The 25,728-nt window shown below is 38.4% G+C and overlaps 4 protein-coding genes across 4 annotated transcripts; all 4 read left to right on the top strand.

The window, feature by feature from the left end:
- Positions 1–1,379: 1,379 nt before the first annotated feature.
- Positions 1,380–9,676, top strand: laptm4a (lysosomal protein transmembrane 4 alpha). Its single transcript, XM_067572220.1, has 7 exons — positions 1,380–1,646; positions 3,952–4,072; positions 5,721–5,797; positions 6,965–7,087; positions 7,573–7,668; positions 8,107–8,205; positions 8,685–9,676. Exons 1-7 carry the CDS (start codon positions 1,518–1,520, stop codon positions 8,757–8,759), a joined length of 720 nt encoding a protein of 239 aa, XP_067428321.1. The 5' UTR covers positions 1,380–1,517; the 3' UTR covers positions 8,760–9,676.
- Positions 9,677–11,217: 1,541 nt separating this feature from the next.
- Positions 11,218–18,323, top strand: matn3a (matrilin 3a). Its single transcript, XM_067572154.1, has 6 exons — positions 11,218–11,397; positions 14,882–15,457; positions 16,651–16,776; positions 17,168–17,269; positions 17,491–17,561; positions 17,655–18,323. The coding sequence occupies exons 1-5, from the start codon at positions 11,229–11,231 to the stop codon at positions 17,544–17,546; spliced, it is 1,029 nt and encodes a 342-aa protein (XP_067428255.1). The 5' UTR covers positions 11,218–11,228; the 3' UTR covers positions 17,547–17,561; positions 17,655–18,323.
- On the top strand, positions 13,105–13,878 carry LOC137169142 (uncharacterized; the record flags this gene model as incomplete). The annotated part of the gene is made up of 1 exon (XM_067572155.1): positions 13,105–13,878. A coding segment is annotated over one exon (588 nt), but the record flags the coding sequence as incomplete, so codon positions are not given.
- A 4,523-nt stretch (positions 18,324–22,846) lies between the features above and the next one.
- ttc32 (tetratricopeptide repeat domain 32) lies at positions 22,847–25,699 on the top strand. The gene is made up of 3 exons (XM_067572520.1): positions 22,847–22,999; positions 23,210–23,376; positions 24,864–25,699. Exons 1-3 carry the CDS (start codon positions 22,884–22,886, stop codon positions 24,989–24,991), a joined length of 411 nt encoding a protein of 136 aa, XP_067428621.1. The 5' UTR covers positions 22,847–22,883; the 3' UTR covers positions 24,992–25,699.
- Positions 25,700–25,728: the final 29 nt, after the last annotated feature.

A 25,728-nucleotide genomic window follows, 5' to 3' on the forward strand; every position in this document is an offset into this window, starting at 1 on the left:
AGCACCTAAAGGACTCTCAGACTGTGAGAAACAAGATTCTCTGGTCTGATGAAACCAAGATTGAACTGTTTGGCCTCAGTTCTAATCTTTATTTCTGGAGGAAACCAGGCACTGCTCATCACCTGTCCAATACCATCCCAGTGGTGAAGCATGGTGGTGGCAGCATCATGCTGTGGGGGTTTTCAGTGGCAGGGACTAGGGGACTGGTCAGGGCTGAGGTAAAGCTGAACGGAGCAAAATACAGAGATATCCTTAATGAAAACCTGGTCCAGAGCCCTCAGGAACTCGGACTGGGCCGAAGGTTCACCTTCCAACAAGACAAGGACCCTAAGCACACAGCCAAGACAACGCAGGAGTGGCTTAGGGACAACTCTGAATGTCCTTGAGTGGCCCAGCCGGAGCCCTAACCTGAACCCAATCGAACATCTCTGGAGAGACCTGAAAATGGCTGTCCATCGATGGTCCCCATCCAATCTGACAGAGTTTGAGAGGATCGGTAGAGAAGAATGGCAGAAAATCCCCAAATCCAGGTGTGCAAAGCATGTTGCTTCATACTCAAGAAGACTCGAGGCTGTAATCGCTGCCCGAGGTGCTTCAACTATGTACTGAGTAAAGGGTCTGAATACTTATGTCAATGTGATATTTCAGTTTTTCCTTTTTAATAAATTTGCAAAAAATTCTAAAATTCTGCCTTTGCTTTGTCATTATGGGGTATTGAGTGTAGATTGATGAGGGGTAAAAATGAATTTGCACAATTTTTGCATAAGGCTGCAACATAACAAAATGTGGGGAAAAAGAAGGGGTCTGAATACTTTCTGAATGCATTGTATAAAGTAAATAAAAGAAATTGTTTTAAATTAATCAATAAATAAACCAGCTGAATAAAATAATGAAGTACTGAATACTGAAATAAAAAATTAATAGAATTTTGTTACATAAATATTCCAACTCTTTTCTCTACATGATTGCAATTAAAACTATGTGCCTGTTCTATTTTTTATGCTTTACTGAACAATGAATTGACTATTGCCAATTCATTGCCTGACTATTAATTTGTATAATTATACACATCTCAACGGTGAGATTTTAAATTCATACACATTAATTGTAAAAAGTCATGGATTTGGTTACAGTACCTGAATGTAATAAAGTACTCTATCTATCTATATATCTATCTATCTATCTATCTATCTATTAGGCTAAATAGACAAGCTACACAACAACATGCATGCACAGAAAATCAAAACATTTGCACATAAATCTCAAAACAAAACGATTACCTGAAGCCTGTTGGTTACCTTGTAACTTCTAAACATCCATTGGTTTAAGTTCCTGTCCGTCACACGAGTCTCTGTAGTCCCCTCCTTTTCCTCCTCTTTCTCCCCGGGCAGAGCGTTTGTTTTTATCCGCGGTGTCGTGCAGGTTTGTCGGGGAAACGGTGGGCGTTCCTCCGTGTTCGTTCGCTAACTGTTGATGTCGAGAAGCATTTCTCACCTCCACCACGACTAGCTATCCCGATGTTTCTCCCTACGCTTGTGGAGGACATGCATCATTTCAAGCCGAGTCGAGACAGACTGTACACCACCCGGTGTTGTGGATGTTGCCACGTCCGGACGGGGACCATCATCCTGGGAACATGGTACATGGTGCGTAAAATGGTTGATAGCATTGCTAATGTTAGCTATCACTTGTGTTAAGTTCACTGAAGTAGCAAGTTACATAAAGAATGGCAACAATGCAGTGATATCTGCTTCTGGTTGTGTGTTGTAATTGTTGTCGGCAGCTGCAATATTAGCTAAATGTCATTTTTGACTGTTTTAAACAGCTGTTACGAGGCTAGCGCAGGATGCTAGCATTAGCCATTAGCCTGCCATCGTCTCAGGTTTGGCTAGTAGTATTTCTGTCGGTGCAGCTCACACAGACTTAAAAACGCGGTTAGTAACCCGATCACCGCACAGCAAATAGTCGATGCCTACCGGTTATTCGCACCTGGATGATATGTGAAGGTTAAACATTTAGAAACAAATGACATTTGGCCTGGATAGCACGTTAGCTAACTTAGCCGACACTCGGCTGACGTTATGTTGTCAAATCATAACAAGAAGAAATCCGCAGAAACATTCATTTCAGGACACAGATTTAAATCACGTCCCTGTTTTGCAATTTAATTCAGGCACGTTGAAATAGTTCACTGTCATATGCACATTTTGTTCCTGCAGCACTCTAAACTCAGAGCTGAATAAATCACAGATGTTTTGGTTGGGTCTCAAAATCCTCTTCTGCGTTTTTTTGCCAGCTGGACAATATTTAGCACTCAGAGCACGTCAGTCATCTTCCTCTGTTTTCTCTGTGTTTTTATTTTATTTAACATTGATTTTACCAAGAAAACCTCATTGTTATTAAAAATCTCATTTGCAAGGTTGTCCTGGACAAGACAGGCAGCAACATAAAAATAAGTTATGACAGACAGACCTCCTTTTAGTCAATATAAAAGAATGAAGTCATGAATAAAATTACAATAAAAGAGAAAATAAAAATACAATCTTAATACTAGAATTTAGCACTCAAACCTGTTTACAGTGAAGTTAAATTCTGCTACAACAATCAGACATACAGCTATTTAGGGGCCTGTGGTTGGACAATTATCAATGTAAGAGCAGCCAGATTAGGGATGTTAAATCACTTTTTGCATTTATGTCAGTCTCGAGAATATTTACTTGTTTTGTAAAGGCTTATTTATGGTAAGTAGCACGACACTTGCCAGGAATTTAAAAAGTCGCGCGTGGTTTTCAGGTGTATGCTTTGGCGAAAGGTTTCAGTCGTCTCCATGGTAACCAGACACCAACCTCCTGTCGGCTTGTTTAGTTACATATATCATCCTGACCGGGACTAATTAAACAAGAATGTTACAAGTTATCTAAAGTTACAGACCAAAATATAAATAAGGAAGTTCAGTGAAAACTACTGTCTCCATGGCAACGTGGTAACGCTACCCAATCACATTGCGCGCCAAGATATGATGGTGTCAGCAACAACAAAATTCTCTTGGTGCGCGACATGAAAGGAAAGTGCTTTTTTCTGTCGAAAATACGTCATTTATGTCGAGCGATACTTATCTAAACAGTCCAGCGACCTACCATGAAGGAGCCTTTAATGTTTGTTGCTTTGGTTTGATAAATCCTCTATTACACATAAGATAGCCTATTCTTCAATACTACCTGAAGCCTTGTTGGGAAGGCGTTAAGACAGCAGCACACAAAATATAATTACTGATACAAAATGATAAAAATATTTATAATAGTTGTTGTTAGGATGTTGACCTTGTTGTAGAACCTTACACTAACAGCTTGAGGTTTTTTTGAGAGCGTTCTTCGTCAGTTTTGTTACAACTACATCTCCATTCTTGATTAAAGGACAGCACAGTGACTTTGTTTATATTACTGCAACATCAAATTTTGTACATTTTACAAGGCTGCCAAAGATTTTCCAGAACATATTTTCCTTCCTTTATGTCAGTCATTGGTTTCAGTTCACTGCACCATGATATCATTTCTTTTTCACGGTATTTACAGTTGATTAGTTGTCTTGCAAGCTCAATTTTTCAACAACATATCTTGTAAATGCAGCTGACAATTAATGATGGAGTTTCCTTGAATGGTTCCTCCTCACGACTGCCTTCCCACGATGATGATGAAGTAACTTGGACAAAAAAAAAGGGGTCATTAATTGTTGACAGTGTTTCCTATCTCTCCCATTTCTTAAGTTTTTCATAAAATACAAGCATGAACTGAAACCAATGATTGCTTTGAGGGTAAGAATTCAATGAAAAAACATTCCAAATCATTTGGAAAATTGGTGAAGGACATACAAGTTCACTTCAAATAGAGTCCTTTTTTGTAAAAAAAAAAAAAAAAAAAAAGCCTCTTTTTTTTTTTACCACCTTCTCCTCAGGTTGTCAACCTGTTGATGGGCATCCTGCTGACTGTCGCTGTTACCCACCCAGAAAATGTACCCACCATCGACTTGCAGTACGAGGTCATCGACCATTATTTCGCCTCTGATAGGATGTCTGGTAAGCAATGACATATACATAAGAGCGGCTGTAAAGGACTAACAAATTGCATTGAAAAAACTGTGAAATTTATTCAGTATATCAAGCATTTACACATCAAACACATCACTTTTATTATGTGGGCCTTCGGATTCCACTGTGGTTTGATGAAGATGGTTTGACCACTGAAACATCATGAACAAATAGTATCTGCATTAGACCTACATGTGTATAGCTGCTTTTTTTCTGTTCGGGGCCTTTCACCAACCCATGAGCGGCTGTTATGCTGAGGTTGAACATGTGATTCATCTTCCACAGGGAGCAGAGCTCCCTGGTGACAGCAAAACAAAACAACTCATGATGACAACAGCACGCTGCTGCGTTGTCTACATGTTGTTTAAAAATGTTGTTGTTGGTGTGATGCCACCAGATCTGCTCCTCTGTATTTTCTCAAAGGGTGTATGTTTGTCTAAGGTGTTTGTCTGTGCTAGGGCAGGACTGCAAGAGGGTTTTTCTTTTAAGCTGGCGGTTGTTTTGTTGATTCATTCGTTGGCTTGGTGAAGGCCTCTTCATTTTTCTGAAACAGTGATTCAGCGGGAGAGGAGGGGAAACAAGCCATGGTGGGTTGACCTTCCCACAGCAGGCTCATGCCAGCACTCAGGGCAGTGGAGGTTGTCCAGAGGCAATGTTAGCATTCAGACTGGTTCAGTTATCATTAACCTTGACTATTGGTGCAGCTTCAACAGGCTGCTATCATTTTATTCCATCATCCAGGCCATGTTTACAAGATTTAACTGACAAAATGTGTGGAAAATGGCTTTTCTTAAGTATTTTTTTTCTAAGTTAATTACAATTATCTACAGGAAATAGCAAGGTAGCCTTGGCATAATGAATGCCAAACATTGTCAGATTGCAACTTCTCCAATGTGCTGAATATCTTTGGGTTCAAGACTGTATTCATGATCTAACTAAATATGAAGTAAAACACTATACTGATATAAAGACAGGAATGAAACTGTTAAGACCTGGCAGAGATTGATGTAGATTGAAATTTGTGTTTTACACACAGTAACAAAGTGGTATCTCCAGCATCTGCATTGTGTAAGTCTGTTTTTTCTTTTCATAATTCGATAAAGATTAGAACTTTTTTTTCCCCTCAAAAAAAACTTAAAATTAGATCCAGACAGTCCACTGACACATCCATACATAGATATACAAGTTATTCTGCTTGAGCTACTGAATAACAAAGACATGTGTCTGGACCGCAGTGCTGCTGTAGCTCTCTCACTAGCATCCTTCTAGTGCAACAGGCAGGACAATTTGAGGAAGCGAGAGAGTGAGTGATGGCGAGAGAAGAGGATATGAAAGGCAGACCTTTTTAATTATCTCGGACTGAGTTTCATTGTGTGTTCTTTACCGGGAGAGAGCGCGAGGCTTAATGCTCCCCAGAGCTGGCCTTTTAAAACGGAGTAAGCTGGAAAGTGAGAAGCCCGGGAGACTGTTCACTCACACTGTATGCAAATCACAGCAGCCCCTAAGAACACAAGCGAATGTCCACTCAACTACACTCAGTCTTATATTAACAGTTAAATCTAAAGCTGTACTAAAATCATACTTTACCTTTGTCTTCATTTGATCACCTTATTTATTCCCTCTTGCTCCCATACAGAGAATGCCTGTGTCGGATTTGCCATCTCTCTGCTGATGCTCACCATCAGTGCCATGATGGTGTATGGAGCCATAACTGTAAGTGTGCACAGTAGTTATGTTGCCTTTTTAAAGTCTTTTTTTATATATATATACTTAAAGCACTTTCACGATTTCTTATGCAAATATGTAATCCCAAAATGTGCATGCATTAAAAAAAAATCTTTCAAGAGGTAAGTATGACATAACATGAAATACCAAAGCTCCCTGCCCTGTTTCTTTCTTCCTCTTTTTTTTTTTTTTTTTTTTTTTTAGTGCAGTACGTTTTAACAAGATGTTCACAAGAGCTCTGATGCAGTGGGAGTGTAGCACACAATGCTATGTTCTCACTGCCTGTCATCTTTACCTCACAGGCCTGCCTGATGGCATCAAGACTGACAGGTTTGATAGCCTTTTGATGTGGACCTGTATTAAGCTGCTAGTTGGGGTGACTGCACAGTTAAAGTATGACACGCGCCTGCATGCCGGCTGTCTGTGCAGGAGTTATGCTTTAGCTGTGCAAGTACATGCTCCCAGACAACTGTAGTTGGCACCCTTTTCAAAGTAGTGAGGCGGAGCGGAACCGCTTTTGCTGTAGTGTCCCAGTGAAATATCCCTCAATGTCTGAAAGCTGATCATAATACAAAACAGATGTATTTTGCTATATGATGTAGTAATGGAGAGTGAAGTAGGCCATACAGAGTTTACTGTGCTTTCGCTAGAAAAAAAACATCCACAGTGCCAGTAGAGACTCTTGTGAACAACCTAATTGAAGGACCACTTTGCTGATTTTCAACCTGCTGTCTGTATTTGTTACACTAATACGTGCTAATATACACAGTTGCAGCGTCAGCACTTAACTGTAGGTAGGCTCTTTTCATTTACTTACTCCAAACCACATCTGAAGATACATTTAAATGAGAAAAAATAAGAATAAACGTAAGAAATAAGATATATATATATATAAAGAAAGCTAGAGTAAGATATTTAAAAACCAGGATAATGTTAAACATTGAAACTAGGAAAACTACTGTGTTAGTTTCTTCTGCTCAGTATGTGTGTGAATGCATCATCAGCTGTAGGATTTGCAGAGGTAAATTAAACCTACCTACAGGATACAGATATAATATGTAGAGATGAGGTTGGAAAAAAAAAGCAACAGGGTCCTTCTGTGTCCTCTGAGTTGATTGATCACATCTATTAATCTCCTCCTGTTTCCGTCCTCAGCATCGTGATGGCTGGCTCATCCCGTTTTTCTGCTACCAGCTGTTTGACTTTGCTCTGAGCTGCCTGGTGGCCATCAGCTCTCTCACCTACCTGCCCAGGATCAAGGACTACTTGGACCAGCTGGTTAGTCTGCATCTTCTTGTTGACATAATGTGCTCAATGCACCCTTCTATTAACAGAAGACAGTTCTAATAGATAAAGCTCACTAAACAATCAGGGTTTATTTAAGAGTAAAGTTATTCTAATTTTAAAGCTCAGTAAATAAGTCCCAACACATTAAGAATAAGTTGTTTCCTCCTACAAGAGGACGCTGTTACCATTTTAGAATATGATTCAACACTCATAAAAATTGACAAGAAAAATTGGGGGGAAGGCAAAGAAGCCTGAGTCCCTCAAAATAATTAAGTCAGAGAAAAAATACTTTAAAATAACCTATTCTTTTTTTTTTTTTTTTTAAAGTAATGAAAGAGTCCAGTCTAACAGTTTTCTGCTACAATAGTCCCAAAGTTGTATTCTGTTGGTCTTGAAGTCAGCTTTGATGCTGATGTGAGCTGAATAAGCACAAGTGTTATTGATTATATGACATCGTCTGTTCTTTTCTTCCTCAGCCGGATTTCCCCTACAAGGATAACCTCCTGTCTATGGACTCCAGCTGCCTATTGCTCTTTGTGCTTGTCTTCTTTGCCTTCCTGATCATCCTCAAGGTGAAACTGGCCTTCTTTCGCATTTAAACATATGTTTTTTTTCTATTGTGTTGGCTCAGAAAACTTATATTCTTATAAAGCAAACTATTAGCACTCTGATCTAAAGAGAAATGTGACATGTTACAGTACACTTAGTTGCTGCCTTACAAAGAGTAAGATGAGAACATTGATATATTAATTTTCCGTCTGCGTGTTCAGTAAAGGGACGAGTCCAAGACGTGGTTAGCTGAGCAAGGAAAAATCCTGCATGATTATCTGTTTACCATCAACACTGGTTCTGTCATGTTTACATTTTTTTCTGGTGCATTTAACTTGTAATGGAAAAAGAGACGTCATGGTTCAACAAGTTTAAAGATTGAAGCTGTTGACTGACAATTAATTCACACAGTCTGACTCAACCCTAAAATCCCCTAATACAAACTTCTCTTTGCTCTCAAGGCTTACTTGATCAACTGTGTGTGGAACTGCTACAAGTACATCAACAACAGGAACATGCCAGAGATTGCCGTCTACCCCGCCTTTGAGACTCCACCACAGGTATGCAAGCGAACTCAGTCACTCTCTGATTGACTTTTATGAACTTGTGAGTGTCATCCACTGCCACGAAGACAAACTGTGTATCAGATTGTACAACATGTAATGTTTAAATCAAGCCAGCAGGTGGCATTGCCCTCCACACATTTACTATACTGTTTGTAAGGGTGTTCCATGTCAGGAAAAACATTTTATTACCCGTTAAATTTTCCAAAGGAAGTATAAAACATACTATATTTAAGACTCACTCTTTTATTTTTAGCACTTTCACTAAAATAAAAGAGACACAAAAGATGAATATGCTGCCAGAGTCCCTAGAAAAATCTTTGTGAAATGCAACTTTCTGGCAATTTTTATCCACTCATCCTCATGATCTGTGTGCAGTCAGAAAAAATTCAGTTTAATATGGAATACCTGGTTGATGTTTTTTTGTACATTTACTCTAATTGCCCCCCCCCCCCCCCCCCCCATTTTCTCTACAGTACATCCTGCCCACCTACGAGATGGCAATGAAGATGCCAGAGAAGGAACCACCTCCCCCTTACATGCCTGCTTAAGCACCAGCCCCATTGCCAAAACACATACACAAACAAACACACATTGCCATATGCATTCCTACGTTCCCTCACCAACCCTTTCTGAACACCATTACGCCCTAATCCCCTACCCCCCCTCCTCCCCGGACCTACTGTGTACGTGTAAGGCCACTGATAACGTTTTGTTTGACCCCCCCCCCCCCCCTCGCTCACTGTATTTCTAGAGAGATTCTATCGAGCATCCTGCAACGTGAGAGGACAAAGGTGGGAGAGACTGAAAATTGTGTGAAATGAATGAATGAATGTGATGTTTGAAAAGTGATGGAAGCTACCCGCCCGCCCCATACCCCCCACCCCCCTCTCTGGCCTTTTTTATGTCTTAGTAAAAGGGATACATGTGATAATTAAATTGCTTGAAATGCTATCATCAATCCAGCACCATCCTATCTATAGATTGATATATGAAGTGTAAAATGAAAAAAAATATGACAATCCACTTATTATAGCTCTTATTGTTGAATTGTGTTACTTTTTTTCTCCTAATTATTAAGATCTAGACTATTCCATCACAGTCTTGAATGGAGTCCGTAGCACTTGTTTGTCTGTTATTTATTTAGCTTTGCTGTGGTTCAGTTCACCACCACTCCTGACATTTTCGTCACTTCTCTGCTGCCCTGACGGTCTATGGCCTCGTGTTAGCAAAGCTAGTGAAAAGGTTTTCCAGCTGAGACAGAGAGAGAGAGAAAGCAGAGGGCACTGACAGATTGATCATCTTCTCTGCTTCTTTCTCGCCTGACATCTGGAGCAATCGGCTAGTCTTGTGAACATTAGTAGTTGCATGCTTATCCACCCGCCCATTACTTTACTGGTATTATGATTTTATCCTAGTGGAAAAAATATTTGACTTCAATAAAAGTTTCAAAACATTTATATCATCATTTGTCTCATGTTTTTTTTTAATGTCATGGCTTAAGTGAAGTCAAGTGAAGTGACTTGTCCGAAAAAGCACAGGAAAAAAACACACTAATTACAAAACTTAGTGCCGATGATGTTAGATTAAATGACCAAATAATGACGGTTAGTTCAGCATAATTGGATATTTGCCTCTCACTACTAGCTTATTCCAAACTATGTATATTTCTCCAAGTATGTCCCACATTCACAAAGGATTGACAGTTGAGTTATTTTATATTTTGGCCCCTAAAGTTTATTTTTTGAAGTAATGTTACAGCTCAGGATGCTACAGTGATTTCTTTTTTACGCAACTGGTCGCTTCATATTGTGAAATGCTATATACATTTCCTAGCAACCAATTTACACATTACCAGAGCCATATTTTAATAACTCTGCACATTACTAATGTGTTTATTAGTTAAGATGCGTTTTAATGACATGATTTAATAAATCACCAGTTTGAAACTAGCTAACAACTTGTAGGAAGGACTTTACGCGCAAACCTAGTGATGGATGTCTAGATTTCTGTGAGAAAGGCCTGTTGTGTGTCATGATAAACAAACATAAACATGCAACCTTGAGCATGGATATTCATCCTTGACCTCTTGAACATATTTTAAAGAAAAGGTTCATTTCTTTGGTAAAATCTCTGGACCTATAATCTCCAAATCCATATATCACGACAAGTTTTTTTTTTTTAAATCTAAATCAAAGAAAAGAGATTATTACCAAGTAGTTACACATTGCTTAAATTAATATTGTCATATAGGCCAGCTACATTGCAGAAGAGGAATTTTAGGCCAACTGTTTGGGAAAAAAATAAGGATTTGAATTGTTTGAGCAATTTATTTAGAACAGTTTGTTCTCAGCTTGTCTCCAGATCATTGATTTTGACAATATTGAGCTGCTTAAACACTTTTTGCCTCCACTGGCCACTTTTGATGACCTCTGGCCCTTAAACACAATTAGATCCTTAACTAGAATACTTAAGCCAATTCTTCAGTATTTCATTTATGTGTTTTATTGTTTATTTAGTGAATTTGAGGGTTTAGCCTTAAGTGGGGCATTTTACATTCTATTATTAAAAATCTGTAGGCCTACATATTGAGTATTTTTTTTAAGTTGATTTCAGTATTTTTAGGCTTAAGCTTAACTACTTTAAGGCTAACAAAGTAACAAATACATGCAAGCTTCAGCATTGCTTCACCAAATATATTCAAGGGAGTGTGGAAAAGGCTTTGAAACTCCATTTAGACCTAAAAATTTATTATAGTGTTAATTGGTGGGTGAGGTGAAGATAAATAACTTTAAAGGAGACAGGAAGAGAAAGAAAAAATATCCACAAGTAACTGAGACTGCTATCAATTCTCGACCTTACACCATCCTACACACGGTTGTTTACCGTGACCTGAAGGTCATGTCCCACCTCTGGATTGGGCAGAGAGTTTGACGTGTCAGACCCCCACAGAGCTGAGCAGGACCCTGGGAGACAGAGAGGAGACCCAGACAGACCACCGGAGGACTCTGCATGCAGACATGATGAAGTCTTTACTCTGGAGCCTGCTGTACAGCGCTTCACTGCTGCTGTCTGATGTCCTGGCAACATATCACCTCAGTGCTGGAGACCCACAGCTGATATCTGCACAAAGCTACGCACAAACCAGAAATAATGGCCGGCCACCGTTCAGGACCCTCAATCCAGCAAGTACGTGTGACTGAAGCCTCTCTGAAATACTGTGACTCTTTTCTGAAAGACAGTTTTGTTGCTACTTTCTAGCAATGATGGAAGAACTTTAACTTAAGTAAAAATAGCAGTATAACAGTTTAAAACACTAGTGGTGTACTTTTTTAGTATTTCCATTTTATGTTACTCAATTCTTTAATACTCTTATTTCACTACATTTCAGATAGAAATATTGTACTTTTCACTCCATTTATTTTATTTGACAGCTAGTTGACAGCTATCATAAGCTTATAAATTACTTATAAATTGCTTAAAATTAAGATTCACAACCTATTTGACTTGTGACATCTCACAAAAAATGCCACGTGTAGTGGGGCCCTCTTCTCTTTTTAGATGTCTATGAGTTGTTAGCAGTTTCTGCAGAGACATCTCCCCTCTAAACATCTCAGATGGTTTTATTTCAATAACTCAAAGAGGTAAAATTATCAAAATTTTCACAAAAGGTGTAAAAGATTAAAGTCCAAATAAATGTGCAAATTTGTGAGGCAGAACTTTTTTTTCTTCTTTCCAACCCCAATAATCAAATTTATCTTGTGGCTGTTTAGAAGGGGTCCACTCATAGATTAGGAAATGCTGGACTAAACTAACTGTATATAAAGAAGTTAAAACTATCTCAACCAGTTTCAAAAGCATAATGCTGCTTACACATTGATGCATAATGTAATACAGTAATATGTCAGTCACAGGATCAATTTTGCTGCTAAATGAGTACTTTTACTTTTGATGCTTTAAGTACAATTTGCTGATACTGCAATATTTCTGTATTTTTACTATTGAATGCAGGAGTTTTACATGGTTCTATTTGTACTATTACAAGTCCTCCATTCAGATTTTTACTTATGATTCAGAAGTTTTATCAGCAAAATAAAAAGTACTGATTATACAGTATATTACTGGATATTTTCTTATTCATGCATTTACAGTATGTGTAGGCAGTGTTTTAATGTTGTAGTCAGTCAAAGAGGAGCTCACTATAATTTGATTTAATCAACAACAATGCATCACATTTTAGGAGCTCATCATTGGTTTTATGTGTAAAATGTTATTCTACAAAGTAATTATAATTGTGAAATAAATGTAGTGGAGTAAAAAGTATAATACTTCACTCTCAAATATAGGGAAGTAGAAGTATAAAGTAGCATAAAATGGAGGAAGTCAAGTCTTGCACTCAAGCGCAGTACTTGAGTAAATGCACTTTGTTGCATTACACAACCATTTTATAGCCACATTTGACTTTTTGAATCTCTTGTCACCAGTTTTGAATATTTACAAAAAATTTCTTGTAATGTAAGTCATTCATTCCTGCAGATTACATTTTTACACAGTTATTTTTGTAATATGAAAAGGAAATATTAAAGGTTAGCCCAGTAAGACTAAAACTTTCAACAATTTAATCTAACCAATAATACAACAACAGGTTTTTACACTTTTCTCGTACACAACATGCATGAAATCTACATTTTTGACTGGGTGTTTCACAAGCACTGTATAATCTCAGCTTGTTGCAAACAACCCCAGGTGGCTGAACGTACACTCATGCTTCAACTAATCATTCGTCTCTGCTCTTAAGACAGCACAAGTGATTGTTGTATATTTCACTACAACTTACTAAGTATACACAATGTCAACTTACACATCTTTCCTGTTTACCTACCTTCAACCTACTAATGTTCTCTATCACTTTTCCTTTCTGGTGGCCCTGTAGTTCACAGAAGTGATTACACGTATAGAGGACATAATCACTACCACTACCAGCCACCAAGGATCCCTCCACCGGTAGTGTATCGGCCTATTCCTCTATCTCCTCCAGTGACTTACCACAGACCCTCAGTCCCAATGCTGCCCTATCACCACAGATTCAAAGGGCCAGTGGCACCACAAATACACCACATGTTTAAAGGTCCGTCTCCACCTGTAGCACACCATCCTCATCATAAAGTCAAAGGCCTGTTCCCTTACAAATTGAAAGGCCCATGCCCAACAAAGTCAGACCCCACAGTACCAACAACACCTGTGGTATACCTTCCTATCGTCCTTCCAACTCTGCCAGCAACAACAGAGCCAACAGTGCCGCCAACTCTGCCAGCGACTACAGCAGCACCGGCGACAACCATCATGCCAGTGGTGGTGACCACTGTGCCGCCAGTGGAGACCACCGCTCCTGTGACGCTACCGGTCAGTACCCAAAGCGGCCTCATCACCACCGTCAGTCCTGTGGAGACAGGTAGAATATTACCAGTCAGGTTTGCTTTCTAGCCCAACCAATTCTCCTCAATGTTTTCCAGGTCAGATCTTTTGTTTTGCTTTGAGAAAGAGTAGAAATATGCAAGAGTCGCTGAGAGCAATAGTTTGACATTTTGGGAAATATGTTATTCTCCTTCTTGCTTAGAGTTAAATGAGAAGTGCTGTCCATTTGCTGTTTATTATCAAAGTGTAAAAACATGCTGTGGTTTTATGGGGAATTGTGTGCTTGACTGTTTCTTGGCATAGTAACTTCCTGCCGTTTCCACTGGTTGCCTGGCAACCAAGGAAGTTATTGCACAGGCTAGAAATAGTTACTCCTTGCAAAACCACAGCATATTGCTAATTGGTTTTTGTACAGATGTCAGAGGTGCTGGTAGGCTTATTTTGTTACCTTTGGACAGATTTAGGTCTCCAGTCTTTGTGCTAAGTTAAACTAACCAGCTGCAAGATGTAGCCTCGTATTTTTACCGTATAGATATGAAAGTGGTATCAATCAGCTCATCTAACTCTTTGCAAGAAAGTGAATTAGCATGTTTCCCAAAATGTCGAACTATTCCTTTAAAGTAGATGTAATTTCATTTACAAGTAGTTAAATACAATGTTTGACCGTGATATATTTTAGTGCTTGGAGCCAAAAGAGGTGGCCTCATAACCAGACTATAAAAAGACAATTAAAATAAAAATATTTTTTTCATAAAAGCAGAGTTAGCATTTTTGCTTTGGAAAAGCAGAGAGGATGTGAGAATTAACTTAGTCTAAGTATATGTAATTTAGTTATGTGTAAGTGATTGGACAGGCAGGGCTCCTAACACTGTCTCCCTCTTTAGGTGTGATGTCCCTTTTTTCTTGTATGGACATCAAGCATCCTTTTCATTCAGGGAAATGCAATGAAAGGATAACACCAATGAGAAGTCTCTGATAGACTGTTGGCAACAAAATGAATACAGTATGCCCTCTCACAAGGCATACTATATCATTTCATTTTATCCTGGCAGTGATGCACAAATATTTCCTTTGTTACCATTGGAACGTTCATTGTGCATCCCAAACTGTATGAATAAACTCTCGTCCAATACTGTTCTTGGTTGTGTCACTCTCACTGAAAGTTCAACCAACACACATGAATGTTTCTCTCTGAGTAATAAAGTGGGTGTTGAGTATTAAATGGACTTAATCCTGCCATGATTTGGTTGATCACCAGAGACAGACTCTCAGTGCAGGAGCCGTCCCCTGGACCTGGTGTTCATCATCGACAGCTCTCGCAGTGTGCGTCCTGGTGAGTTTGAGAAGGTCAAGATATTCCTGGCCGACATGGTCGACACACTGGATGTGGGCACGGATGCCACCAGAGTGGCTGTGGTCAACTACGCCAGCACAGTCAAGATCGAGTTCCTTCTCAAAGACCACTTCAACAAACCCGACATGAAGAAAGCTATCTCCCGCATCGAGCCCTTGGCTGCTGGCACCATGACTGGCCTCGCCATCAAGACAGCTGTGAACGAAGCCTTCACCGAGCAGTCTGGAGCCCGGCCTCGCTCCAGGAAGATCTCCAAGGTGGCCATCATTGTGACAGACGGGAGACCTCAAGACCAGGTGGAGGAGGTGTCTGCCGCAGCCCGGGCCTCGGGCATTGAGATTTATGCTGTTGGGGTGGACCGTGCTGACATGCGCTCCCTGCAGCTGATGGCCAGCATCCCTTTAGAGGACCACGTCTTCTACGTGGAGACCTACGGCGTTATCGAGAAGCTCACCTCCAAGTTCCGGGAGACCCTGTGCGGTAGGACAAAGAGGGGCCTGTGAGACCTTCCCCTCCCATTAACCCTGGTTCTAGTTCCAGTAAGGGGCACCTACAGTCTAAAGGGGGTTATGTTTTAGATTGTGGATCATTTAAAGTGTTATTGGTGAATTATAAACTTTGAAATCCTGAGGAAAAATACAACAGCAGATGTTTTCAACCCCCACGTGGACTGCAGATGTTGGCACTAGAACCTGCTTGTAGTTGCCAAGTTAAATCCGAGTAAAGTCTTGGGGCCACACAACCCTAAACTTTCAGCTTCTTTTTTTTTTAAAAGCAATACATTTAGAAGTGTTTATTAGTGTCAGAAAAAAACAAATTTATTTTGCAATCAGAGCATCATTATGGAGACTGCTTTGAATGTATTTCCTTTTGTTTGAAGGGATTTAACTGTTCATGAGAACCTCACTTTTCCAAACCAGTTGGGAACAGACAAGTGCAATATTCAAATGACTGAAAACACTTAAACATGGACATGTGGGTAGACTATATTCTTCATATGAGATTTCTGCATGTAAATGAAATCAAAAAGCATTATTTACTGGATTAAATGCTTAATTAATTGCATTATGAAAAAGAAAAGTCCTATAATCTTAAGCAATTTGCTTAAAATCTAAATTACTAGTTTTTGTTGTGCTGAAAGTTCAGATGTTTGAACAAATGAGGTTCTACTACTAAAACTTGAATTTTATTTCCATCACACTGTCTAATGTTTTTCTTGTCCCCCTCCCTTTTATGAAATACGTTTGTTCATGTAACTGTCATGACTGTCATGACATTGTCTAACACACAGTGACTCTAGTTTGTAAATGACCTTGGCTGAGATGTGGTGAAGGTGTATGAATGGACCAGCTTTTCCAACATATGTGACATGTGGTCAAGTGCAAACACATAAACATAAAAGAAAAGTGTGCAAACATAATGTTTTTGAACTCACACAGGCAAAAGAAATACACCAAACTGAATCGATCAGCTGTGGTGACATGTTATTTTACTTATTTTTGTCAACATATATCCTTCATTAGAAAGCGATACAAAGGCTACTAATTACCATCAACTAATTTAATGTATTTTTGCAACTGAACAATACAACCTTACCTAACACAAGCCACCTACCACTTGTATCATACAGTATACTATATGCTAGCACATGAAACTGTCCTGGCTTATTCTAGGTCTGGACCCCTGTGCAATGGGACATGACTGCGAACACACATGTGTCAACAGCAATGCCTCCTATTACTGCAAGTGCCGGAATGGTTTTATCTTGAATGCAGACAAGAAAACATGTTCCCCGAAAGGTAAGAGCATACTGTATGGATTCCTGCAGCAAATATGACTTTTTTGTTGTGTTAATGCTGTTTAAGAGGTAATATGTGTTGGCTTTCACAACATCACAACCAACTGGTGCATCATCCCTGACTCTGTAATTCACTGGTGACTTCAGCATTTGTTGGACAATAATTGGGTAATATTATAGAATTAATTCAATATTACTGCATTGTTGTTTATTTTAGACAGTTTGTACCATTTAATGTGCTTGGTGAGAATGTGTTTCTATTTGTTTAAGCTTTGGTTTGTTCTTGAACAGTAGCCCAGTTGGAAAAAGTCAAGTGGGTGGTATTCTGTGTGCTTTTTGACTCTGTACATGATCTGTTACACTGATGTGAAATTTGCTTTCTCCCGGCGAAGAGGTGAAGGTGGAGGTGGTGGTGGAGGATCCTTGTAAATGTGAGGCCAGGCTGGCTTTCCAGAAGCAAACACAGGCGGCCATCCAGCAGCTCACAGCCAAGAATATCCTTTCTGTTATTTCAGATGGAAGCTGCTTTATTATAAACAGTCTCTGCAGCACATTTCACTGTGGTGATGGCAGCTGATTATTTCTGCCTGCCAGCATTGTTATTGAAATACAGTTGTGTATGTTTAAGAAAGTGATATGAGCATCATTTCTTATTCTCTTTTTCTTTTTGTGCTAGTAAATGTGTTTGCCTATGAGTTTCCTTGACTGAGCTCACTAGCCGATGTGTCTGGGAGGATAGAGCGTCTGGAGCACATGGTGGGCCATGTTTAAAGCTGGACACAGTGTGTAAGTGTTGACAGTTTCTTGCCGGGGTGATTGGTAGTAAAAGCCTTCCCACCCACCACACAGTTTAACCTCTTGTTTATTTACTTTCCACAGAGGCAGCTTCCTGTCTGACATGGACTACTGCAACATGGACATGTGCTTCTCTTCATTTTTGCCATCCAATAACTGCTGTACGGATTTCATCCACAGGTCGAGTGAAGCTGTGATTAATAAACCAATATCCCTCAAGTTACAGACTGATCACCTCACAACAGCATCTACAGATAATCTGGGACTTTTATGAACATTGAATACACAATTGTCTGATATTTTTTGAAACTGCTGTAAAAGCTACTATTTCTTCCAAACATCTATATGAAAATAGTGTGATGTGAAATAACCAAAGCAAATTTTTATTATTTGCATTGTTTCTCCTGCAGTATATTGTGTATTTTTTGTGTCCTGTTTGTACAAAGATGCATATTGTATATAGTAGTTTTTTTTTGAAAATGTCAAATTGGATTTATATAGTCACAGATTTTCATAGAAGAGACTTTATGCTCTGGAGCATTCGGCCAATAAAAAATTTCCAGCATTAAATAGTTTTGCATATTTTCTTTATTATATATTCTCTTTTAAAACAGTTATATTTTGTATTATGTGTTAAATATGATACATGTTCATCTCTTGTGCCTGTGAATGTTATGAGATGATATACTGTATAATGCTTGCTAAGAAATATAAATGTAATCAAGCTGCAAAATTTGACAATAAAATCATCACAAAGGGGTTTGTTGTGCTTACTGTTGTCTTTATAAGTTCGTAATTAGACAAAATACTGACAGTATTATATGTAAAATAACATCTTGTAACCTAATCTTATGAAGCTAAATAGTGAAGATGATATAAAATAAAAACTGTGACACAGGATTATATGCAGCATAGTTTCCTGTGAATCTTTCATGCAATTTTAATCCAGCACAGGAATGGCAGACTCCACCACTAACAATGAAAACTACTATATAGAGATAAAATTAAAGAATATAAATATATTGATTGGCTATTACTTAAAAAAATACTGACTATAAGGGATGTTAAAAACTGGGTTTGATTTCATGAACATCTAAAGGATTATAACTTTAAAATTATGAAAACAGGATTATGCTCTAAGGTTTTGTATGTCTTTTAAAAGCTCTTAATACATTAACCACTAACAAGCAATATAAACGTGTATTCTTGTGAGGAAGAAAACATTATTTTGACTTATGAGTCCTGATCATTCAAGTCAAATCCCCTTCATTACAAAATAACTATAATGATAAATCTCACTGTATCTTTATGAAACCTTGTGACACAATTAGCTGTAGTAGTTGCAGTTTTAGCAGTTACTATAATGTATTTGGGAGGTTCGACATGTCGCCATGTGGATACAAAAGAGGTATTGTATCCGTTTCTCTCATATAACTGTAAATTTTTATGCCACATATGTATTTCTGTGTCAATATAGAAAGGTAAATATGATGGTAGAGCTCTGACATTTCTGTTAACAAGGTGTTACAACTCACTGTGGCCTTAGAAAAACAGTCAAACCGCTCAGATATCAGAGGTCAGCGGAGGATCGCTTCCTAATCGCTAACCGTTTTTACTCAGACACACATCTTCAGTGATTAAATATATAAGATTAAGATGGATTAAAGTTAACAATCTACCCATGACTGAGCAAATCTGTTAATTTGACTGGCCTGGCAGAGTTGATATATTAATTTGGGTGATTTTGATAACTTTTCTGAACCACCATCTGTTTTTCTACCCGTTATCATCATCACCACGTACTTTGAACACCCTCAGCGTTGTGAAAAAAACAACAGTCCGGGGTCACCATGTTGCCTCTGGAATGAGTTGGCTTATTTGCGCGAAACAGCACTGACAACAGAGCTCCTCTGTCTGGTATGTTTGTGTGCAGCGGTGAGTCAACATGCCAACGTTTACCTCTAGTCTGGTTTGGATCCTCTCCCTCCTTCCTTTTTACCAGACAGCTGTTTTATGTGTGTTTGCTATTTCAGTGGCTTTCATGGTTACCACACACACAGGCGGTCAGAGAGGTGAGCCCGCCAGTGTGTCAGTGGAAGAAGATGAATGGGACTGGCACACCTCTGAGAAGTGGAAAAGACTCATAAAGATCGGTGCTAGGCATCCCTCTTTTAGTGAAAGATGAAGATGAAGATTAAATTTTAGCTTTTGTAAGGGTCATGGGGGCTATTTCAAATGTTTTTTCCTCAGTCCTCACAAATGTCTATACTAAGCTGAGACATGGACTGAGGATGTTTAAAGTAACCACATGTGGTCGTCCATAAAGGAAAATACCAGTAAATTTGTTGCTTTTACATGAAATATCTTCAGCTGTTAGATAGTTTGTCTCCAGCAGTAAGACACAAAAATATAGACTTTGTTCCGACCTCTTATTTCCGTTATGACAAAGATTAACAGCCTCATAGAGAACTAATCAGGCTGAATCTTGTGTATTTGTGTTTCATCTCAACTGTTTGTCACAGGAAAGCTGAAAAACGACTACTGATAATAATGATATTATGACACTATGATAGAACAACTAATATATTAACAAAAACCTTTAAAAATGAAAACAGGCAGTATAAGAAAAGGGGGCAACACAATAAAGTCTAACTGTGCTTAGAAAAACAGATTAAATATATACAGAAGGGAGAAAAACTAAAGGGAAAAACTAGTACAGGTCTGAATGTTTGACCCCTACAGTGAGGGGATCCTGTAGCTCTGTTATGCTTTGGGGGGCATTTTGCTGGGATGGTTTGGGTCCACCAGATCCCCTCACTGTAGGGGTCAAGCATTCAGACCTGTACCAGTTTTTCTTTTAATTTGTCACTCGTCTGTATGTTACTGCATTTTACTTTAAAAAGCCTGTTATTGAAGGGTTTAATTCTCTTATGACACCCTGGTTTATTTTTAATTTTTTTCATTACAAGTCATTTAAATGTTATTTTTTAATTATTTAAAAATTAAATACTTTTGTCCTCAGAGAAAACGATTAAGATCCAGATAAATCCAGTTAGCCAAATGTTCAAATTCATTCACAAATCCAGATTTTTAATAAGCTTTTTTGTCTATGTGCTATCATTTAGATTAGAGCTGGAGACCATTATAACTACTATTATAAAAGAAGATGCCACACAGTACAAAAATAACTGCATGTACATGAGCAACTACAATTTGGTTACACTGAACTGAAACAGATCTCACCTGTCACAATTCCTAGTTAAACTGAAAAATGACTTGAAGCATTGAGACTGTAGTGAGAGGTGAACTTTAGTGATAAGTAAAGTGCTGTGAGTTTGTCAGTTAACAGGACCATCTGGATGAAGATGTGTGATGGATGTCTGTCCTGGTTCTGCCAGACCAAAGTGGACTTTGATACTTTGTGTTAATTCTCTCAGCAAACAGTAACATTTAGGGCGTTAGAATAAGTGCCAGCTCCTGAGTTGCTGAACAAAACAATCTTTGCTTCAGGTGCACATGGTTGCTCTTTTCTGAAATAAACTTGTTGAGGTTTTCTGAAAAGCTTCAAGGAGTTTTAAATGGGCTCAAATCAACAGATCTGATCTTTAATGACCAACACATTTAACCAGGTAATTTTGTCATATTTGAATGCATCAAAAAGCACTTTTTAAATGAATTAATACTGAGATGTGAACTCTCTCATCTTTACAATTTAAATACATTTTCATATAGTTTGTAACTTCCCTGGATGTTTTGGGAAGCAGAAAGCTGTCGGTGTAAATCCTTGTGATCTAACAGCCAACAGTTCACCTACATTTCCACAGTGTAAGTTTGCATGTTATTGCCATTTTCACTGCAGTGTCAACAGCCAACGTCCTACATCCTCTTCCTTTGGGTCAAACTGGTCTCTGTTTGATCTGTTTAAACTCGTCCACACAGTCTGGAGATAAATGAGGCACAAAAGGGAAGTGCATGGCTACTGAGTGACCTCTGCTTCTTTAAGGTGTCATTTTTCACCAAGACAGTTGACTTCTTCACCTGGGAGATGGTCTGAGAATTTCTCACCACTTTGCGTATCGGTTGCCTCCTTGTTGTATATTTACTGCAGCGAGCGTCCTGAGTCTGTTGTGACAGATGTTTGAGTCTACGATGCTCACATCCTTTGCTTTAAAATGAAAACATCTCCACTATATTTTATTATATACTCTAATTGGAACTAGGGCTCAAAGAAGCCAGATTTCACTGCCTTCAGTGTTGCCATCTGCTCTGTTGCTGTGCATGTGACAATAAATCTCTTGAATCTTGAATCTTGTTTGAATTTTCAGTGCAGAATAGAATTACTTGCAGAATAGGTCGACTGATTTTTTAATCTAATATGAAAATGTTCTATCTTAATTCTTAAGAAAATATACTGTAGTACTTTATTTATCCTAAAGGAATTTCTTTTGTATTAAAGATGCACTGTATACATGTATATACAAGTACCAGTCAAAAGTTTGGACTGTTCACTTGAATGAGAAAATGTGTCCAAACTTTTGACTAATACTGTACATAATACTATACATTGGTATGCAGTAAAATAAAATACACAACTGTTCAGTTTTAGTTAGTGTAGTTGTTTACCTCAGATTGAAGGAGAGTAGTTATTGGACATCACGTAGGTGCAAAGCTATTAGAAAGCAGTATCAATGAAAGAAGACAACGCCTACAAACTTACTCCAAGCTATGATATTTAATCAAGACAACATTTGATCCTGCTCGGATCTTCATCAGGTCAGAATGTTTGTAAAATGGAAAAACACACCTGTAAACATCATGCACACCAATAGGCCGACAAGGCTCTATGATGGCAAGTGTGGTTAACCATCCAAACTGCCCAGGGTGATAAACATCTCCACGTAATTAATAATTCAATAAAGTACATAGAAAACAGCTGGAATGCAAAGGCCATACTTCAAAAAACGATACATCAAAAATATCACAAATATCAAAACATACATTTTATACATAAACATTAGATCAGATTTATCGTCACATACTGTATATCAGAATCAACATCACCTCTGTTCAAAAATATATTGTAGTAAGCTAGAAAAAAAGAGGAAGAAACCTTTAATTCTTGTACCGAAATTGGCATCTTAACGCTCTTCTATAATAAGTTAACTAGATAAAATTACATTAGAGAATCAAATCAACTAAAATCATGTTTACCTCATGATACAGAGATACCAGTAAGCCACGCCCACTGGAGACGCACTAAAACGTAATTGGGCCTCCTTTTCACCGACGTCACGTCCGCAATTGCAAAACACGATGGAGGAAAATAATTCAAAAACACTAGAACGTGCCAACGCCGAGTTTAAAAGGCAGAATTTCAAACAGGCAGAAGAACTGTACACAAAGTTTATCTCCTCCTGCGTACAGTCCAGGTATTGTCTTTGTTTGGTGAAGTTAACTAGCAAACGGTTAGCCGCTGTCCGCTGAGTCGGTGTTACAGCGCATTCTGTTACCCATCAGATTCTGTGCCCGAGTTTTCGCTAGCCGTCAGCTAACGTTAACCCTGTTTCTCTCTCTTCGGTGTCTCTGTACTGCATTCATTATGACTAAAAACGATTTTAAACTGTGTCATTTCTTCACAGGGTATGTGAAGCTACTAGTTTGTCCACTGCTTATAACAACCGCGGACAGATAAGGTATCTCCGGGTGGACTTTGATGAAGCAGTAGAGGATTACACCTCAGCAATACAGGCTGACAGCCAGTTTGAAATACCTTTCTACAACAGAGGACTGGTCCGTTATAGACTAGGTAAGGACAGGCATTTTTTGACAAGAATAAACAGTGTAATATCAGCTGTCTGTTATCAGCAAGCTAGACAGGATAAAATAAACGACTTCTGCCGTAGCCCTTCAAAATAAGTGCCTAGTTTATGATGTGTTGTAATATCAATCTGTACTCCTTGTTTCTTATTAAAGTTACTACAAGAAACTTTTCATTTTGTGTTGATTTTAGTAGCCCCTGTGGACAAAGGCGGTAGTGTTTTCCCGGAATAAAGACCGTATTTCCCATGAGCACCATCGCCTGTATTGTAAAGCTCTTGGCTAGTGCACGCATTTGATTTAGAAGTTAGTGAAAGAAAGATGTTACTTATTTTTAATACTATTTTTCTTTCTATTTTTTAAATACAGCTGTTTGCAGGATGCATAGTGAAGCAGTAATGTGTCTATTTTTGGCTGTGTAAGATCAACAATTGTAGTATGACGATGGTGAAGCAAACTTTTTGGTACTGTTCATACACCGAGGTTACATGTAAGGCTGCATTCACAGCGAACTCGGCAATGCGGCACCTTCCACTGGGGTTGTACGGAGGTGTGGGCGTATTTATCTGTGCTTTAGAACGTAACAGTCATGAAACAATCAAAAAATAACTTATATTTCTCTGACTTACTCCCTTGTTTTCTCTACCACCGCTTCCTCTCTACATTCGCTCTCTAGCTCACTCGACTGCTGCTGCTCTCTCTCTCTCACTCGCTTGTGCTCTCAGCTCACTGGTGCTCTCAGCTCACTGGTGCTCTCAGCTCACTGGTGCTCTCTCTCTCTCTTTTTCATTTAGAATAACCATGTAGAAATAGCCAATCCTCCTGCTGATGGTCTTGTTCATTTATGTAGGTCGTATAGAGACATCAGAAGCATCACGAGACTATTTCATGACCAGTCAAAAGTTCCTTGTAGTAACTTTAATGCAAGTCCAAACAGAAAATAAAATGTATCCCAAAACGAGCCTATAGTTATAAATTATTGTTGTTTGGTGCAAAGACGTGATCACAAAATGCATACTGTACAGCATAACTTGTAGGTATAGTTAAGTGACAAATTAAAAGAAAAACCTGAACAAATGAGTGTTAAACACAACCAGCACAGATGCTGTCATACAGGCTACAATGAGCCGTAAATGAGGGAATAACTTTGGAAGAAAGATGATCATTCCTCCAGTATTTCATCCAGAGTTTAATATATATCAGACATGGAATTCAGTTCTAAAATCAATAATCACATTCTTTGACTTTTTTATTTTTTGTTATCCACCCACAGATGAACATTAGGTGGGATGACACTCAGTTTGGTGTGTTCTTAGTGAAGACACTAGATGGAGCCGTTTATACACTTACAAAATGCTTACAGCGTTTGATTTCATGTTGTCCAGGAAATGGAAAATGCTGACTCTTAACAAGCCACTTTGGCAGCATATTACAAATCATAAACATATAACTATTGTGTTTTTTATTATCTTTCAGGTTTTTTCGAAGATGCCAAGAGTGACTTCCAGCAAGCATTAAAACTCAACCCAGATTTTGAAGATGCCAAAGTGAGCCTCCAACAGACACTTCTGGACCAGCAGCATAAGATAAACAGAGGATACTGACATCTTTATAAACTACAGAGTACATATATATATATATATATATATATATATATATATATATATATATATATATATATATATATATATATATATATATATATATATATATATGAACATGAGGATAAACCTTAAAGCAAATACACAGCTTCAAATCCGATTATAGCTTCGAAATGCAAAATCATTCACAGTTTGAACACAAGTAAAGCAGTGGACAGACATCCTCCTGGCTCAGGTGCGCCGTCTATGGATTTTTATTGAGCAGAGCATTGATGATTCCTTTTCTGCACTGATTAAAGATTCTTCTAGATGGGAAAGAAAGTAACAGCCTCATAAATGAAAGTATATCATTGTGTAAGTGTGTGAGTGGTCAGCGAAGACTAATGAAACCAGGCGCAGCAGGTAAAAACAATGAGCCTGGGTTTTATTGTCTGTAATAAATGTTAGTACACCATCTGGAAGACTTTAGGAGGTTTGTGACCATAAACAAACCACAATCAGTTGCTGGCACGCAGTTAATGATGAGGAGTGTCTCAGCTGCAAAATGAAAACATATTTTGTTCCAAAAAGTCTTTCCACAAGGTGACATATGGTTTTAAGAAAAGGTAGCCATCGGTTATACGTCCTATATTCTACCAGACCCCTTTAGTATTTCTTGAATGATTATATGTACATATGTTTGTGATCAGTGAACAATAAATTATTTCTATTTACTACTGATCAATGTGTATTTATTCTGC

The sequence above is a fragment of the Thunnus thynnus genome, chromosome 18, assembly GCF_963924715.1.
Source record: "Thunnus thynnus chromosome 18, fThuThy2.1, whole genome shotgun sequence".
Lineage (NCBI taxonomy): Eukaryota > Metazoa > Chordata > Actinopteri > Scombriformes > Scombridae > Thunnus > Thunnus thynnus.